The following is a 17,456-nucleotide window of genomic DNA, read 5'->3' on the forward strand; positions in this document are numbered from 1 at the left end:
TTTTTTTCCAGTGATGTTCTTCATAGTTCAAAAGGAAAACCCAGAGTCATGCATTGCATTCAGTTGTCATATCTCTGGTTTCCTTTAATCTGGAACAGTTCTTGAGTCTTGTGCTATATTCGTATATTGCCATTTTTGGGGTATATAGACCGCGTACTTTGAAGTATTTTCTTATGATTAGGTTCAAATTATATACTTGTCAGCAATACCACAGGAAGTATTACTCTTCTCAGTGTATCCTCTCCAGAGGCACATGCAGTCCATTCAAGTAACATTTAAAGTGGTGGTGGTCAGATTTCTCCACCTGAAAGTTACTGTCTTATCCTTTGTAATTACATCTATGGGGGAAATACTTTGAGACTTATGTAAATATCCTGTTCATCTTTCACTAGTTTTAGCATCCATTTATTCTTATCTAGTAGTGATTTTTCTAAATTTATATTCCTTCTCCATTTATTAGTTGGTTTTGTACCATAAGGGATAGCTTGCCCTTTCCCCCATTAACCAGTATGAATTTAGAGATTATTTTATTGAGTAGGTTATAAGACTTTATGATTATTATGATTATTTTTTAATCCTCATTCGAGGATATTTTTTCCATTGCTTTTCAAAGAGAACGGAACGGGTAAAGAGAGAGAGAAACATCAATGTGAGAGAGACACCGATTGGCTGCCTCCCATATGCACCCCGACTAGGGCTGGGGATCGAGCTTGCAACCAAGGTATGTGCCCTTGACTGGAATCGAACCTGGGACCCTTCAGTCCAAGGGCTGACGCTCTTTCCACTAAGCCAAACCAGCCAGGGCAAGACTTTATGATTATTGTTTATTTTTAAGTTCAAATTGTCCCAGTGAGAGCCCTTCAGGCTGGCTCGCCTCTCTTTTGGGCATGTCTATGTCATTCTTTGAGCAATTCTTACTTTGTGGCACAAGAGGGTATTCCATTCTCTTGTCCTTTGCCTCTCCCACCCTAAGAATCCGCCATTTCTTCTAGGTACTCATTCCTTTTTATGGAGAGTGGTACTCTGCTACTGTAATGTCAGCTCCATCTAGGCCGGTGCTGGGTTTGTAAGGTCTTTTGGGCTGAATATGCCTCAGGAAATTAAATACTGGTAAAGTAATCAGATATAAGCCAATGACAACTTTAGAAATGTGAAAAAATTAAGCCCTGGCTAGTACGATCAGTGCACCTGACAAACTTGCTGGCTACTTATAATAGTTTATCACTTTATTCTCTTGCATTTTTTAGGTGTACGTGATATCATCTGGAAGTCAAAGATTTATTATTAAGGTATTGCCAGGTTGACATAAAAAGATGTAATCTAAAATAGCAAATGAAGCTAAAAGGAGCTATTCAAGACCTGTGACATGACTAATTTTGAGGAAGTTTTCCTTGATGTGATGACTTCATATCAAAAAGTTGTCAGTTTCCCCCCAAAGTAAACTAAAAAGAAACTTTGGGATTTAATCTAAAAATCTGAAAAGAAAATGCACAAGAATAACTAAAATTTTGAAAAAACATTGATCCAGACTTGCTCTAATTTTAGTGGTAGGGTATTGGAAACAGTGGAAAGTTTGAGGATTTGTCATTTTAAAGGTAGCATTAATAGCTTTTCAATAAATGATAATGGAACAGTTGGCTATCTATCTGATGATGGGGAAAACTATTCTTACCTCCTTCCACACAAAATAGAAATTCCAGCTACGATAGTACTTTTATGATGTAGTGGTAAGGAAGGCTTGAAGTGAGACTAAAACTGAGAGACTACAAAGAAAAATAAATTTGGTTACAAAAGATTTAAGCCTCCCAACAAAAGACACCATAAATAATTAAGACACACAACAGGCTGGGAGAAAATATTGCACCATATAAATATCCAAAAAGCATTAAATATTCCTACAAATCAGTGAGGAAAATAGAGCAGTCCAGTTGACAAAGAGCAGAGACTGAATTGCCAGTTCACAGATAAAAAACAGATATGACCTATAAACAAAAAAGATTCCCCCTTGGTAGCAATTGAAGGAAAACAAAAATAATGAGATATTATTTTTGCCTGTCACTCTGGTAAAAATTTACACTGTTCCTAATATCCTACTTTGGCAAGGGTGTGAGGAAATGGGCAGTTGTTGGAGATGGTAAACTAATACAGCGTCTTGGTGGGAGGCTTCCACTGTATGGAGTACAAGATGGTGGTGGATGCATATATAGTGAAAGAAAATATTCCAAGGCCTGTTACTGATTAACAAAAGCAAATTACAGCAAGTATATACTGTATGGTCCCTTCACATAAGTTTATTTCCATTTATGTAATGTATGTATGTAAATGCCCAAGAAAATGTTTTTAAGGCCCACCAAGCTGATAACTGATTACTTCTTAGGAGTGCAGTGGGGAGAAAAGAGACTAGCTTTTTTCATATCTTTAGGAGGGTAAATTTTTTATTAGTGAAGTAAAACTCACAGTGAAATGAGTGTGGATCTTTTAATGAGTGTGAGTGTATTTGTATAGTTGTGAAACTTAGTCTTTTATAGTCAGATAAAAATAAGCAATGGCTCACCCATTCCTCAGGCCACACAGTGGCAGTGGGAGGAGGTGGTCCACCGGGTGAGTGTGGACATAATCAGAAGCTGAACCAGAAGAGGACGTAGAATCCCAAGCCAGGTGGTGGCAGGAGCAGGTTACAGAGGCAAGAACTGATGCCTGTAGCTTGAAGTCTGGGAACAAGGGTGACGTTTACTTTACAGAGGAGGATTTGAGGGCCACCTTTTCCTTTGGATAAAGACAGGCAGTGCTTTAGTTTTTGCCAGGGAGTGGTGTTTTTCATTGACCTTAATTTGGGATTGGATTAAATACATTGATTTTCATCTCTGAGAAGTAGGTCGTCTTTTCCCAAAGCGTAATTGTTGAGAGACATCCTAGTGGGGGGATATGCTTTCTATATTGAAAACTAAACATTCCTAAGACCACATGTTCTCTTGACAATTTCCAATCATGTCTTACCCAGAGCTCTCCCCCAGAAGAGATTTGGGCTGCAGTGTGCCTGTGCTGCTGCTCATGAGAAAAATTGGTAGTAAGAGTGGAAACCCCTGATTCTGCTTGATAAAAATCTGCTCCCTTTCTTGTGAAAGGGAGAAACACAGTATAAAGGGTGGCAAGTTTGTGGTAACCTAGTCAGACTTTTCCTGATGAATACAATTGGACGAGTGTACATATTCCAGAGTGATAGCCCTTTATAAAATCCAGTAAAGTTGGGGAATGCTGCTGGTGTGTGTTCCCAGTGTGTGTGCAAAGACGACTGGGCTGAGTTCCTAATGTCCTTTGAAGCCCAGAGCATGTTTTCTCAGTGGTCAGCGCGTCGGCCCTGGGACGGAAGGGTCTTGAGTTCAATTCCTGGTCAAGGGCACATACCCGGGTTGCATTTTCTATCCCCAGCCCGGCCTAGGGCCCGTGCGGGAGGCAGCTAATCGATGGGTCTCTCTCACATTGATGTTTCTCTCTCTCCCCCGCCCACCTTCCACTCTCTCTAAAAACCAATGGAAAGCCGGCTGGGCGTGGCTCAGCATCAACCTAGGATCCAGGAGATTGCGGTTCAGTTCCTGGTCAGGGCATATGCCCAGGTTGTGGGCTCAATCCCCAGTTGGGGGCATGGAGGAGGCAGCTGATCAATGATGACTCTCATCATTGATGTTTCTATCTCTCTCTCCCTCTCCCTTCCTCTCTCTGAAATCAATAAAGATATATTTTTTTTAAAAAAACAACAATGGAAAAATATCCTTGGTGAGGATAAAAAATAAAATTAAAAATGGAAGGAGGCTTGACTTGGGGTGGTAAACAAACACTACAATATACAGATGATGTATTATAGAATTGTACACCTGAAACCTATGTAATTTTATTAATTAGTGTCACCCCAATAAACCCAATTTTTAAAATAAGGAATATAACAACCACCAAAACTATTTGTACATAATATATTGAATTTTAGTGTTAGTTTGACAGTCCCCTATTTCCCAAATAAAAATTAAATAACACGTTACAAGAAAATTGTTATCCCTGAGAGAGGGTTGCTTTTTTAAAGGCTCCATTGTGGTGTAAATGATTTGATTTGGGGTTTTTGTCTTTTGGGGGTTTTGTTTTACTCTGACTGTTGCACATTTTGTACAACTTAACAAGCTTAATCAATTAAATATTGGCATATTACTATCTAGTTCCCTTATAGTACTTGAGACAACACTTAATAGGCTTGAGAAATTGATCTTCATGCTTAGAAAAAGGCCTTGCAGGAAGTGAGGTTTCCTAAGGTTGTATAGCAGATCAGTGTCCATTCCTACATCCTTCCAGAAACTGAGCGTCACCTTCCTGATAAAGAGCTATTGAAATCTGCATCTCTAGCAGTAGCTCTGAGACACAAAACTATATTGTGCTACTCTATGCCTTTGAGACATGGTCTCCACAGTATATTTTATGTACTTCATACATGTGATTTTTATTCTTTATTCATATTGAAAATAGTCAATCAGGTACACCTAAAACATATAATATGGCATTCAACTGTAATTGAAAAATTAAAATTAAAAAAAAGCGAATCAATTTAATTTTAGTAAACGTAACTCTAGAGACCAAAAATTTATTTTTGCCGTACATTTTTTAATTTTTGTCATGCCTAATAATTTCCATTTTGCTTCAGCTCTGTAATTTCTATTATCATTTACATATTTCTATTTTGCTCGTTTCAAATGAGCACATACATAATGCTCTTGGGATGAAAGTGCCAGCAATCCGGCCCTTTGTGAACTGTTGACTCCAGAACAGACTGTGAAAGTTATAAACTCATCTATTAGAAAAAAATTGCCCTGGCTGGTGTGGTTAAAGTGTCAGCCTGCTCACCAAAGCCTTGCTGGTTAGATTCCCAGTCAAGGACATGTACCTGGGTTGCAGGCTCCATCCCCTGGGCTTGCTTGGGAGGCAGCCAATGTCTCTCTCACATCGACATCTCTTTCTCTCCCCCACCCCCATCTTCCTTCCACTCTCTCCAAAAATCAATGGCAAAAATATCCTCTGGTGAGGACTAACAAAAAAAAAAAGGAAAGAAAAATTACGACATTGGATGAGGGAAGTTAGGGGAAATGGTTTCCCCCTTTTTAATTTTTTAAAATTTATTTATTTATTTTTAAATGGAAGGGGGAGTTTGTTTTTTGTTAGTTTTTTATTGATTTCAGAAATTGGAAGAGAGAGAGAGAGAAACATCAATGATGAGAGAGAGTCATTGTTCGACTGCCTCCTACACACACCCCTGCTGGGGATGGAGCCTGAAACTGGAGTGTGTTCCCGACCTGGAATCAAACCTCAGTCTCCTGCATCATAAGTCAGTGCTCAACAGCTGAGCCATACCAGCCAGGCTCCCCCTTTTTTAAAGTGCTGGGTCAAATTTATCTGAAAAGTGAAGGGCAAGCCTAAAAATGTGTCCAGCTTCTTACTGTTCATTTTTTTCTTAATCTTAATTTACTAACCCCTTGAAACACCTGAGGTTAAGCCATTTCTTCTGGTTCACTTTAGTTTCCTTTCTTTTAATCTCAATACTTTATACTTAAAAAAAATTGTTATAATGCCACATAATAAAAACTGGTACAGAAATAAGAGATCAGTGGAAAGGAATAGAAACTTTAAATAGTCCTGGGTGTACATAAGAATATGATAATGAGTTGGACCAACATATTAAGTCAGTGGTGAGGGGGAAAATTAGTAAATGGTTCAGGAAAATTAATTTCCAAGTGGGACAGTCATTTGGGAAATAGTCTCACTCTGCACAAAACTGAGAGTTGAGTGTTAAGTTGAAAACCAATAAATAAATAAATAAATACATGTGAGTATTTATGTAGTCTTGGTATGGAAAAGGGCTTTTAAACATGAAAGTAAAAAAGCATTTCTACGTAAAAACTATTTAATGACTTTGGCTACATGAAAGTGAAATTTACCCAGAACCCATAAATAAAAGATTAGTGAAGGACTGGGAAAAAATATTTGTTGCATATATGATGTGCAAGTATATAAAAGGAGAAATGGAATAGAAGTTTTTAAATGGGGAAAGGATATAAATGAGAGTTTAATAAAACTACAAATAATCAACAACAAAATTCAGCCTAAGCAGTAATCAGATAAATTCACATTAAAACAAATATTTCCTTTTGCCTAGCACATTGGCAAGGGTAAAGAAAAATGGCTGATTTTTACAAGATTCAGAAAGATTGGCATTTTTATTCACTGTTGATGGAACTGTATGAATTGAAATAACCTTCCTCTGGGATATTGTGATAATGTGTACGATTTTTGTTTATTTGTTTCAATAAAAACCTTAAAAATACACATACTCTTTGTTCTGGGAGTACCATTTCTAGAAACATGTTCTAAGAGGATAATTGCCTATATGCAAAAAAAAAAAAATGTTTCTCTCTTTCCCCTTCCCTCCCTCACTCCCTCCCTTTCATTCTCTCTAAAAAAAAAAAAAAAAAAAAAAAATCAATGGAAAAAATATCCTTGGGTAAGGATTAACAACAACAACAAAAAAGAACATGTAAATATGTTCACAACATTAAGTGAAAAGGTTATAGAACAACAGTACAGTGCCATTTTTATAAGCGTAGTATATGCTTATCTATAGCAAAATATGGGAAGATATCTATATATGTCAGTATGTGATAACATACTAACTCTAGGTGGTAGTTATGAATGGCTTTTATTTTCTCTTTGCTTATTTATATTTTGTTTTATTACATTGTTTCTGTGGGAACATGTGTTCTATGTTTCTTACGTAAAAAGCAGCACATTTGTATGAGATACTATTCTCCCTTTAACCAAAGCCACTTGATAAAAAGGCCAGGCCTGAGAAAGGTCTGGTCTGCCTTCACCTTACTAAGAACCAATTCCCAGCTCCTCATACTTCCACATCCATAGCCACTGGATAAGAACAGAATCTCTTCTCAAGTGGCAGGAGTCCTGAATGGCCTTACCATTCCTGGATTACACAGTGCCCTTCAGTTGGGAAGTGCCATGGGTGTTTTAGGTGGCCATTTCTGTAGTGCTGAGGGCCTGTAAAAGTAAAAATTACTGCTTCTGGAAAATGCATGTTATTGATCTCATGCTATTGACAATTGTCTCTTCAGGACGTAAACCAGAAGAAGAAGGTGTGGAAGATAATGGGCTAGAGGAAAATTCTGGGGATGGACAGGTATGTGTAGCCTTGCCAGTGAATCCGCTTGGTGATGGCCCATGGCAGTTCATTCATTGATGGCTCTGTTTTGTTATGTCACAGGAGGATGTTGAAACCAGTTTGGAAAACTTGCAGGACATCGACATGATGGATATCAGCGTGTTAGATGAAGCAGAAATCGATAATGGAAGTGTTGCAGATTGCGTGGAAGATGATGATGCTGATAATCTCCCAGAGTCCCTATCTGATAGTAGAGAGCTAGAGGGAGAAATGAAAGAACTTCCTGAGCAACTTCAAGAACATGCTGTAGGTACTTTGCAGTCTCTAAAATGTACCATGAATGCATCAGTTACTCAGATATAATAGATGAGAAGTTTTATACCTGGAATAAGTTCTTTCAGTGTCAGTTCAGTAGGATAGTAGCTAATCTGTTTGCATGTAAAATTCAGATGATTCTGAAGACACACTTTGTTGAAAGGTGGTGTCTCGTGTGCTACAGGAGTATATGCTATACATTTGCATAATACAACATTAAATGTTTTAGGGATATTATTTAAGACCTGTCTGCCAGGCATTAGGCATTACGTTCTTAATCTTTTTTTCTGTTCTTAATCCTCACCCAAGGATATTTTATCCATTGGTTTTTTACTGAGAGTCGAAGGGAGGGAGGGGCAGAGATAGAAATATCAGTGTGAGAGAGACATCAACTGGTTGCCTCCCGCATGTACCCAACTGAGGCAGGGATCGAACCTGTGACACAGGTACATTCCCTTGACCGGTAATCAAACCCTTGATCCTTCAGTGCACAGGCCGACACTCTAACCACTGAGCGATGCCTGACAGGGCTGTTCAATCTTTTCAACAACAGTATGGCATATAGGTGCTATTATGCCCATTTTCCAATTGAAGAAATTAGAGGTTAAAAAAGTAAAGAAATATCTCCAGGGTCATAAGAATTAAGACAAGGCTCATTCCAGAGTCCATGTGCTTAATTCATACACCATGTTGTCTTGATGCCATTTATTAGATTACTTTTATGAGGAATAATTTGCTGACTATACAGAAAAGGCAATGGGTCACCTGAGCATTTCCACTCCTGTGCTCCTGTCCTCATACTCTGATTTGGAAGTTGATAATGCTAGGAGGCAGGGTTCTCAAAGATACCATGCCATTCAGGGCTGTAGCAACCTCAGGGGCAGTAGTCCCAGTGTCATTTGTATCAAGGCTTGGGGAAGCTGTGATGGTCACCAAAGTCCAAGAATCCACTCCAAAGCATGATTCTAGACATAGTTCCTGAAAGAGTAGTCCCCAAACCTCATGCTCCAATCTATTTGGAAAGTCTGTGTACTATAGTAGCACCCCTTATCCACAGGGATATGCTCCAACACCTCCAGCAGAATCACCCTGTATTGCTGTTTTGATTCCTGCACTGTATTTAGAATTTTGTCATAAGTGATTTTTTAAAATCGGTTTTTAAAGAGCAAGGAAGGGGAAGAGAGATAGAGAAAAACATTGATGTGAGAAGGAAACATAAATTGGCTGCCTTCATCACACCCCTGCCGGGGATTGACCCTGAAACCTGGGCATGTGCCCTGACAGGGAATCGAACTTCCAGTACATGGGGTGACACCCAACAAACTGAGCCACACCGGCCAGAGTTGTCATAAGTGATTTTTCATGGCTCTTACTTTTTATTGTACAGATGTACCATTATGTTACCTTATTGATGTAATAAACTGTCTTCTCTGTTTATTTTACAGCTAGAGGACAGAGAAACTATAAATAATTTAGATACTTCATCATCTGACTTCACTATATTACAGGTAAATTGTTGTATATCAATAATTTTAGCATCAAAGGTTATACTACAGTTTCTGGAAACCACTGCAGACATTGTGTAGCACTCCCAAGGAAAAGTCATTACAAGGTTTGTCAACATTGCCTACTTTGTCAGCATGTTTAGAGGGGGTTTTGTTCCCTTCTCCCTAAATACAACATACCTGTTGCAAAGGACTCACCATCTTGGCTTCCCCTCTAGTTACTGTGGCTTCCCTATAACTGAGAGGGCATATTTGGGGACATTTTTGCTGATTTGATCTCTAGGGCGTCTTCTGCAGAAAGACTATTAGATAAGATAGCAAAGGGTGGGCCTCTCTAGGAAAGATTAGTGGGGTCCAGACTAGGATGCAGGGGGGTAGGGTGGGCAAAGCACAGACATCACAGGTGGGACAGGTGGATTCCAAGGCTTCTGGTTCTTTGGGAAGTTTTCCTTATGGAAATACACAGAATTTTTTTGATGACTGTATCATCTTGGCTGTTTCATTACCATCTGTGTAAATATTAAATCTTAGATGAGAACAAATGAGATGTGGACTAACTTACAGGTATGATTTGCATAAATGTGGGTTTTGAGTTTCCTTTTAATTTTTCTGCCGGACGTACATATGTGTAAACTGCTGGAATAAACTTAATTGGGTCTAATTTTAAAATTTTTTTTAATCCTCACCCAAGGATATTTTTTCCATTGATATTTTTAGAAAGTGTGGAAGTGGGGGAGAGGAGAGAAACATTGATGTGAAAGAGACACATCAACTGGTTGCCTCCCACACTCACCCCGACCGGGGCTGGGGATCGAACCTGCAACTCAGGTACGTGCACTTGACCGGGAATCAAACCTAAAACCCTTTGGTGCGCAGGCTGATGCTCTAACCACTGAGCAATGCTGGCCAGAGCTTGGATCTAATTTTTAATATATGAGGAAATGAAAATACAGTCAGCTAATTCCAGTCCTTGTTTGTTTGTTTAATGTTACCTATGCTGTTTAATTAGAAATCACCTTTCAGACAAGATCTCCATTTGCTTCTGCCAATCAGGGCAAAGTTGGTGGTTTTTGGCGAGCCAGAACCCCAGCCTAAAGGAGGGTGCAAACCTCAAAAAAACTTGGTGGAACCCAGCTCACTTTAGGGCTGGTGTCTCTCTTCAACTGTAAAGAGATGCATTTTATTTCTCCTTCTGAAAAGGAAAGAGGAGCCAGTTTTGGTGGTTCATCGAGTTGTTCTAGGTCAAAGACTCTCAAGTTAATGGAAAGCATCTAACCCCTCCCAGAGACAAGTAGGAATATATTCTTTGGAAAAAGTTAAGGAGAGAATTGTTCTTCCTGGAGCAATCCTTTGTTTCACTCATAGAGTTTTACTTCCCAAAGTGGGATACATTATATTAAAAACAAATTGATTACAATGAAATGAAACTATGGAGAAAGTTTAAAATTTCCTAGGGCTACCTAGAATGGCAGGTCAATCCCCAGTGGAAGGTATAGATCATCCACATTCACTTAATGGGGTATATGTTAAGTACCTGCGATGTGTTGGTGTGGGTACAGACATGAGTGAGAAGAAAGACTGGTCTCCATCCATGGAGTACACATGTAAAGAGCATTGGAAATTGGCCTGACTGCTTTACAGACTCCCCATCACATAGCCTTTGCTCAGATCTGGGCTCTATCTGCTGTGTGTTCTTGAGCAAGTTTGTCAATCACTCTGTGCCAGTCTCCTAATCTGAAAAGAAATATGATACTAATAGTTCCAACCTGCTAGGACTATCTGATGGTTAATATATGTGTACATAAGGTGCTTAAATTTGCACCTGAAACCTAGTCAGTGCTCATCAGTATTGTCTGGAATTTCAGAATAATGTACCCTGTGCAGAGGTAGGGGCCAGAGACTACATATTAAGAGAAAGGCCCTTCATTAGTGGGGTAGCCTCTGAAGTCGTTCAGGGATAACCTATCTAGGAGACAAGGGCCCCTGACCTAAATGTGTAGGACTTGGCTGGGGGTGGGGACGGTACAAATGGGCCTGCTGGGGAGGGGGGTGGTGTGAGGGGCCGTTGCAACAGCCTTTAGGCCACAGAGGGACATGCACTCACCATGATGGCAAAGTACACACAGATGGGGATGGGGATAGTAAATGAGAGGCTATTGTAGGTGAGGGATAGCAATGGTCTGAATTGACAGGGCTTCCTGGGAAGGGTTGGAGGGATCTTTGGGAATTATCAATGGCCTAGTGGGGACCTTGATTGTAGGAATATGTAATCCTAGAGAGCCTTTAGGTGACCAGGGGACTGTGGTGGTACAACTATGAGAAATAACAGATTCCAACCACCTTTTCCTGTATTCCCTCAGTCTTGTGAGTATTCTAAACTAATACTACACTAAGTTAAAACCTGATTGTTTGATATGTGTCAGGCATTCTGTTCGACACTAAAAGTAGAAAAATGAAAACACTGCTCTTCTTGCATTTAAGAGTTCTGTCTAGAGGGACAGACGGGCATGTGATCAGTTCATCACCATGTAAAGTGAAATTTTGCCACGCACTGGGGAAACACAGCAAAAACTGGAAACCAGATATCAGGTTCCTTGAGAATAGCCTGAAATGTGGGGCTTGGGGCCCAGAGGAAGGAGCTGGAATGCCAGCTCTGTGGGTTCTTTTCCTTCACGAGCAAGTTCTCTACCTGTTGGCATTTGTGAGTTTTCTAGTCTATGTTTTTAAAATTTTCCTTCTAGTTACTGTAGTTTTGGTATAAGTAAATTATATAGGTTTTATCCATGTAGCACTATCTTATTTCTTTATTTTATTTTATTTTTGTTTTTTTTGCAGGAAATTGAAGAGCCATCCTTGGAGCCAGGTACTGTTCAATGAAAAATTTACCAGCGGGGGTTTGGAACCATTCTAGTTTTCCACCTTCTCTAATTTGAATTCTTAAATTTTAAAAAGTTACCTTAGTGTAGTATACATTGTTCTAAAGGTTTACGATCCAGAACATACCAGGATCATAGAGATTGGAAACCCAGCCATATCACCAGATCTGTGAAAGTGGCTAACTTCTCATTTTGCAAAATGTATTGGCGAGATGAATTGATCTCATGCCTTTTTAAATATAAATGACCCTTAAACGTATGTAGAAAGAGTTTGCATGCCTCTCGAGCTAATACTGCTGTACCCCACAAAACAGATCTTGTGATATTGGGCATTACCTTAACTTTGTGGTTTTTAATTCAGGCAGTACAGGTAGAGGTAGGGAGATAAATTTTAAAACATTGAGACATAACTGGATTCCAGAAGAGGAAAGAGTTTCTTCATGAGAATTCCAAACAAATACTGTTCACTTTCTGGACTTCAAATATCTCAGAGCACCGATGGAAGAGATTCTGGTTTTCATGTTGGACTGTTCTGTTAAAAGAAATTCAAAGAAATTTGGAAATTGAGCTATCATTGAATGGTGATACATTCAGTTAAGCAACTTGGACTTTGGAAGCTAAATTTGGAAGAGTCATATATAAACGACGACAGAATGAAGACTGTCAAGAATCAGCCAGAAGGTTTTGGGGTTAAATCTCTGGGATGCTTTTCTCTTCCATGTAGCATAGCAGCTTACTCTAGCAGTCGGTTGGAGTGCAGGTAGTGTAACCAGTGTAACGTGTGTACCCACGGGTTTTCCAATCTCTGTGTAGCTAGCAGTTCTCTTCGTGTTAGTGTGGCAGCCGTGCCAGTTCCACATTTGTGATTGCTTTATTTCCCTGGTAATTAAACCTTGTGCCATTCTATTCCTGTTAAATCCGTAGAAAATGAGAAAATACTCGACATTTTGGGGGAAACTTGTAAATCTGAGCCAGTAAAAGAAGAAGGTTCCGAGCTGGAGCAGCCATTTGCACAGGATACAAGTAGCGTGGGGCCAGACAGAAAGCTTGCGGAGGAAGAGGACCTTTTTGGCAGCGGCCATCCGGAGGAGGGTGATTTAGATTTGGCCAGCGAGTCAACAGCACAAGCTCAGTGGAGCAAGGCAGACACCCTGTTAGCGGTAGTGAAAAGGGAGCCCGTGGAGCAGACAGGCGGTGACGAGAGGACGGACTGTGAGCCTGTAGGGCTAGAGGAGCCAGTTGAGCAGAGTAGTAAAGCCTCAGAGCTCGCGGAAGCCTCTAGCGAGGAGGTCGCGGAAGCGCCCCAGGAAGCCTCAAGCCCAGACCCCAGAGATAGCAAAGAAGACGTGAAGAAGTTTGCTTTTGAAGCTTGTAATGAAGTCCCTCCGGCTCCTAAAGAGTCCTCAGCCAGTGAGGGCGCTGATCAGAAAATGAGGTTTGTTTTTTCTCAGTTTTAGACCAGACGCTATCTCCTTTTCATTGGTCGTTTAATGACACACATAAGCTGTTTTTTCTGCAATTGGCCAGCCAGACTGATGAAATTGTAGTTTACTTCTAAAGAATGTTTTATTTCTCTTTGTTTATTTTAAACTGATTACATAATCTTTTTTCTTTTCTCAACCTGTCAAGGTTGTTTTCTTTAATTCTTCCTAATTATCTTTAGCCCAGCCGAATTAATTAACTCCTGTGGGTGTGAAATCTTATGGTTAGGTCAGATTTCCAATACAAGTTTGTCGGGGTATCATTTTTTCAGAGCTAAATTTCGGGTAGGTATGCAACTTCAGCACGTATTTTATAATTTTGAGTTTGTTTCTTCTCTGCATCTTCCTCCTGGAGTGACATTATTTTTTCTCTCTAGTTCTGCCGAAGATGACTCGGATACAAAACGGCTTTCCAAAGAGGACAAAGGTAGGTCCCTATGGCAGTCCCTTGCAGTGTATGTGGCCTTAGCGGTGGTGTGGTATTTTATTCTGGTTTATCACGTAGTGCATTTCTTACCCAGATGTGCCTGTGCGTCTTCCATGAGGCGTTTCTCCACTCCTGCTCTTCATTCTGCAAGTCCTGGGTTGTGGGGATCAGGCCAGTTACTCAGAGTTGATGTATTGGTGTGGTGCAGGCACTTGCTTTTGCGAGGGCACTTTGGAAATGGAAAAAATGGTCTTGGTGTCAGATATCTTGGTGTTACCTGGTATTTCAGCTTTATCAGCACCTTAGCTCTTTATTACAATTCCTTTCTAATCGAAATTTTACTATCCAGATTCTTTTTTTTTTTTAAGATTTTTTAAAATACAGTTTTATTTCTTTCGGAGAGGGAGAGAAACATCAGTGACAAGAATCATCGATTGGCTGTCTCCTGACACCCCCTATAGTGGTTTGAGCACGCAACCCAGGCATGTGCCCTGACCGGGAATCAAACCATAATCTTCAGATTCATGGGTTGACACTCAGCCACTGAGCTACACTGGCCAGGCTATACAGGTTCATTCTTAATCAGTGTTCTAAAGAGAACAAAAACCAGGAATAGGTGCAAAGGTATGTGCCACCAGAAAGAAGCCCTGAAGTGGTTTAACATGGCTGTCAGCATTCTTTGTTCAAACGCCACCTCACTGGGTTTTGTGGTGCTGTTTGGTAACTTTTAAGGGAATTTCCCATGATCCTAACAGCCCCTGACTTGCTGTTGTAAGTGGCATTGCTGCAGATCCTGTTGGGCCTAGTGTGTTACTCCAGTTGTGAGGACAATGGGCTTTGGGGCTGCTGGCATCTGGGACAAGTGGGGAACTTATGTGGTTTGAAATGACTTTAAGACTTGGGATATTATATGAATTATATTTTTTACCAGAACTTTTATTTGAAATAGGTCGTAGCAGTTGTGGTAGAAATTTCTGGGTTAGTGGACTTTCTTCTACCACCAGAGCTACAGATTTGAAGAATCTTTTCAGTAAATACGGGAAGGTAAGACCAAGCGTTTTCTGGAGAAGATGTCTTTAATCCAATGTACTGCAGCCTTTATATGCATATTACTGTCCCCTCAGTGACTACTTTGACACCTTGCTGTTCTTTGAGCTCATAGCTCATGGCCGGTTCAGGGTCACCTACCCTTCCACATGTGGAGGTGACAGATCTGTGGAAGTTCCCAGAGCCCCCCCCCGTCTACTTTATATTTCTTCTCCCCTTTCTCCAGCCCCCAAGCTACCACTTAGACTTTATAGGATTTCTGGAATCCATTTTTGAGGCTCCAGGACTTAACCCCAGGAAGGGCTACAGGGTTTGTAGCAAAGGGCAGAGCGGAGAGGTGCTGTCAGCACTTCTGTGAGACAGTGGTAACTATAGAACAGCACTAGTGAGGCTATACACATACAAGGCCTTTGCATTTTGACCAGTGACAGGTTCCAGCTCTGCCGCTCACAGTTGTGTGACTGTGACAGGGCATGTTGTTTCCCTTGTCGGAACATCATCTCTACACCTGGGATCCCTCAGTTGCTGCCTCCTGCAGATGGTGTGTAACTATAGCAGAGCTATGGGTGCCTTGCCCGTGTCCCTCACCCATAGCCTGCTTTTACCCACAGCAGGGGCAGTTATAGCCGCCTCTTCTGTGCACCACCTGCCCCTCCTCAGCCTCCACAGGTGGCAGTGATTGATAGATGCTCATGTACCAGCCTCCAAACCAGGTTCCCACTACAGTTCCTTGTTAGGGCATTTGTGTTGGCTTTCCTCCCTTCTCTCTCACCTTCTCCCCTTCGCCCTGTAACTCCTGGACTCAGCTTCCCAAATAACCTGCATCCAGGGCTCCTTGTCTTAGAGTCAGCTTTTGGGGCAAGCCAAAGTGAAACTTGGAGAGGCCCTTATTCATATTAAGGCTTCAGCAAATTATGAGAGAGCAGTATTTACCTTGGTTATTGATGTCCAAGAACTAACAAAGAAAAAACTAAATGTGCCATGGTAATAGAGATAACTGAGGGCTCCCTGGGCCTCAGTAATACGGTGGGCCCTTTCCTGATTCCCCTGTGCTCTCAGCGGATGGGTGCTCTAAGCAGGAAAATGTTACCCTGAAGCCTATGGGGTCTTGGGTGCATTGTAGGTTTCATGTGACTTGAACACAGACCACTCTGAAACCTTCCTTTGGGGCTAAGACTTTGGCACAATGAGGATGAATACTGGCTCCTGTGGGGCTTCTCTGGAGCCTGGTGCCTGACATCAGCTTGCTGGAGTCATTGAGGGAATTACACAGCATGTGAGGATGTACTTTTAGTGTCTCAAACATATTAGTGAACTTGTTACTATTTCTAGTGAGGTGGATTCTGCCTTCCAGAGTACTCTTTACAAACTTTTTCTTATGTCGCTAGCCATCTGTAGATATGTCCTTCTATTTTGCTGCTCACATATGACTGTATATTCAGAGTAATGTTTTTACAAGTTTGAGTTAATATTAAAGGAATGTTGGTAGAACTCTGCCTTCGTTTCACTTTTCTCTCTTCTACACACTGTCATCTTGGTTCCCTGGAAGAACAGCCATAAGTGAACGAGGTCCTTGGAGTAGTAGCTGCAAGACAATAGCATTATCTTCCCTAGTCATCTGCCTCTTTTCAGGCACCTGCTGACAAGGTTTCCCATGGGTCCTCCTCATACCAGGGAGGGAGCCAGGACTTGGGCTATATCAGATCAAAGCAGCATGAACCATAATGTCCTATGCATTTTGAGGAGTAGATGTTGGGGTCTGTATGGAGAGCTTCATGTCAGATATTTCTGTACTTTCCTTTGAGGTGGTGGGTGCCAAGGTTGTGACAAATGCTCGGAGTCCTGGAGCTCGCTGCTATGGCTTTGTGACAATGTCCACAGCAGAAGAGGCCACAAAATGCATTAACCACCTGCACAAGACAGAGCTCCATGGGAAGATGATATCAGTGGAAAAGGTAAGGGGCCAGTTTCTTCCAGGGCTGTGACCATTTGAGGAAACAGTAAGGTAGTACTTCCATTTTCTTCTATTTTTCAGGCAAATGAACCTGCTGGGAAGAAAACCTCTGACAAAAGAGAGGGTGAAGGGAAAAAAGAGAAATCTAGCACCAGTGACAGGTATTACTCTCTTTCCTGAAGAAATTGTGGCCAAGACAGTTCTTTTCTTTGTTTTACATCCTTCAAGATGTCCACAGATAGGGAAGAGCACGAGACCCCTGACCCTCTTTATTTTTCCCATTTGTTGGAAGGGGGATCCCACACTGGTCATTGGGGAGGATTTCCTTAATCTAGGGGCACTTGGGGAAAACAAGATGGGGTCCTTCTTTGTTGTCTTGTCAGTGCCCCTGAGGCATCCTCCTCCTTGACACGTGGTGCTCATTGCAAGAATCTGGTCGTAGCTGGTTTATCTATCTAAATACCTGATCTAACACATTTCTGTGTTCCCGGATCTTACCTAGATCTGCAAACCTTAAAAGAGAAGATAAAGCCGACAGAAAAGATGATGCTAAGAAGGGTGAAGATGGAAGTGGAGAAAAGAGTAAAGATCAAGATGATCAGAAACCTGGCCCCTCAGAGCGATCTCGAACCACAAAATCAGGTAGC

The 17,456-nt window shown here is 41.0% G+C and overlaps 1 protein-coding gene across 4 annotated transcripts in view; it reads left to right on the plus strand.

Annotated features, from left to right (window-relative positions):
* Nucleotides 1–17,456, plus strand: part of SAFB (scaffold attachment factor B) — a 35,120-nt gene that overhangs the window by 7,112 nt on the left and 10,552 nt on the right. For 2 of the 4 annotated variants that reach the window (XM_081134202.1, XM_081134201.1), the window contains exons 3-13: nt 7,158–7,222; nt 7,307–7,510; nt 8,965–9,027; nt 9,556–9,588; nt 11,860–11,887; nt 12,825–13,335; nt 13,759–13,808; nt 14,758–14,852; nt 16,661–16,810; nt 16,891–16,970; nt 17,312–17,451. In XM_081134202.1, coding sequence (XP_080990328.1) covers nt 7,158–7,222; nt 7,307–7,510; nt 8,965–9,027; nt 9,556–9,588; nt 11,860–11,887; nt 12,825–13,335; nt 13,759–13,808; nt 14,758–14,852; nt 16,661–16,810; nt 16,891–16,970; nt 17,312–17,451 — 1,419 coding nt within the window. The remainder of the gene's footprint in view (nt 1–7,157; nt 7,223–7,306; nt 7,511–8,964; nt 9,028–9,555; nt 9,589–11,859; nt 11,888–12,824; nt 13,336–13,758; nt 13,809–14,757; nt 14,853–16,660; nt 16,811–16,890; nt 16,971–17,311; nt 17,452–17,456) is intronic. The other 2 variants (XM_081134203.1, XM_081134204.1) reach the window with 1 other exon arrangement.

The sequence above is a fragment of the Miniopterus schreibersii genome (assembly GCF_964146895.1).
Source record: "Miniopterus schreibersii genome assembly, chromosome: 4".
NCBI lineage: Eukaryota > Metazoa > Chordata > Mammalia > Chiroptera > Miniopteridae > Miniopterus > Miniopterus schreibersii.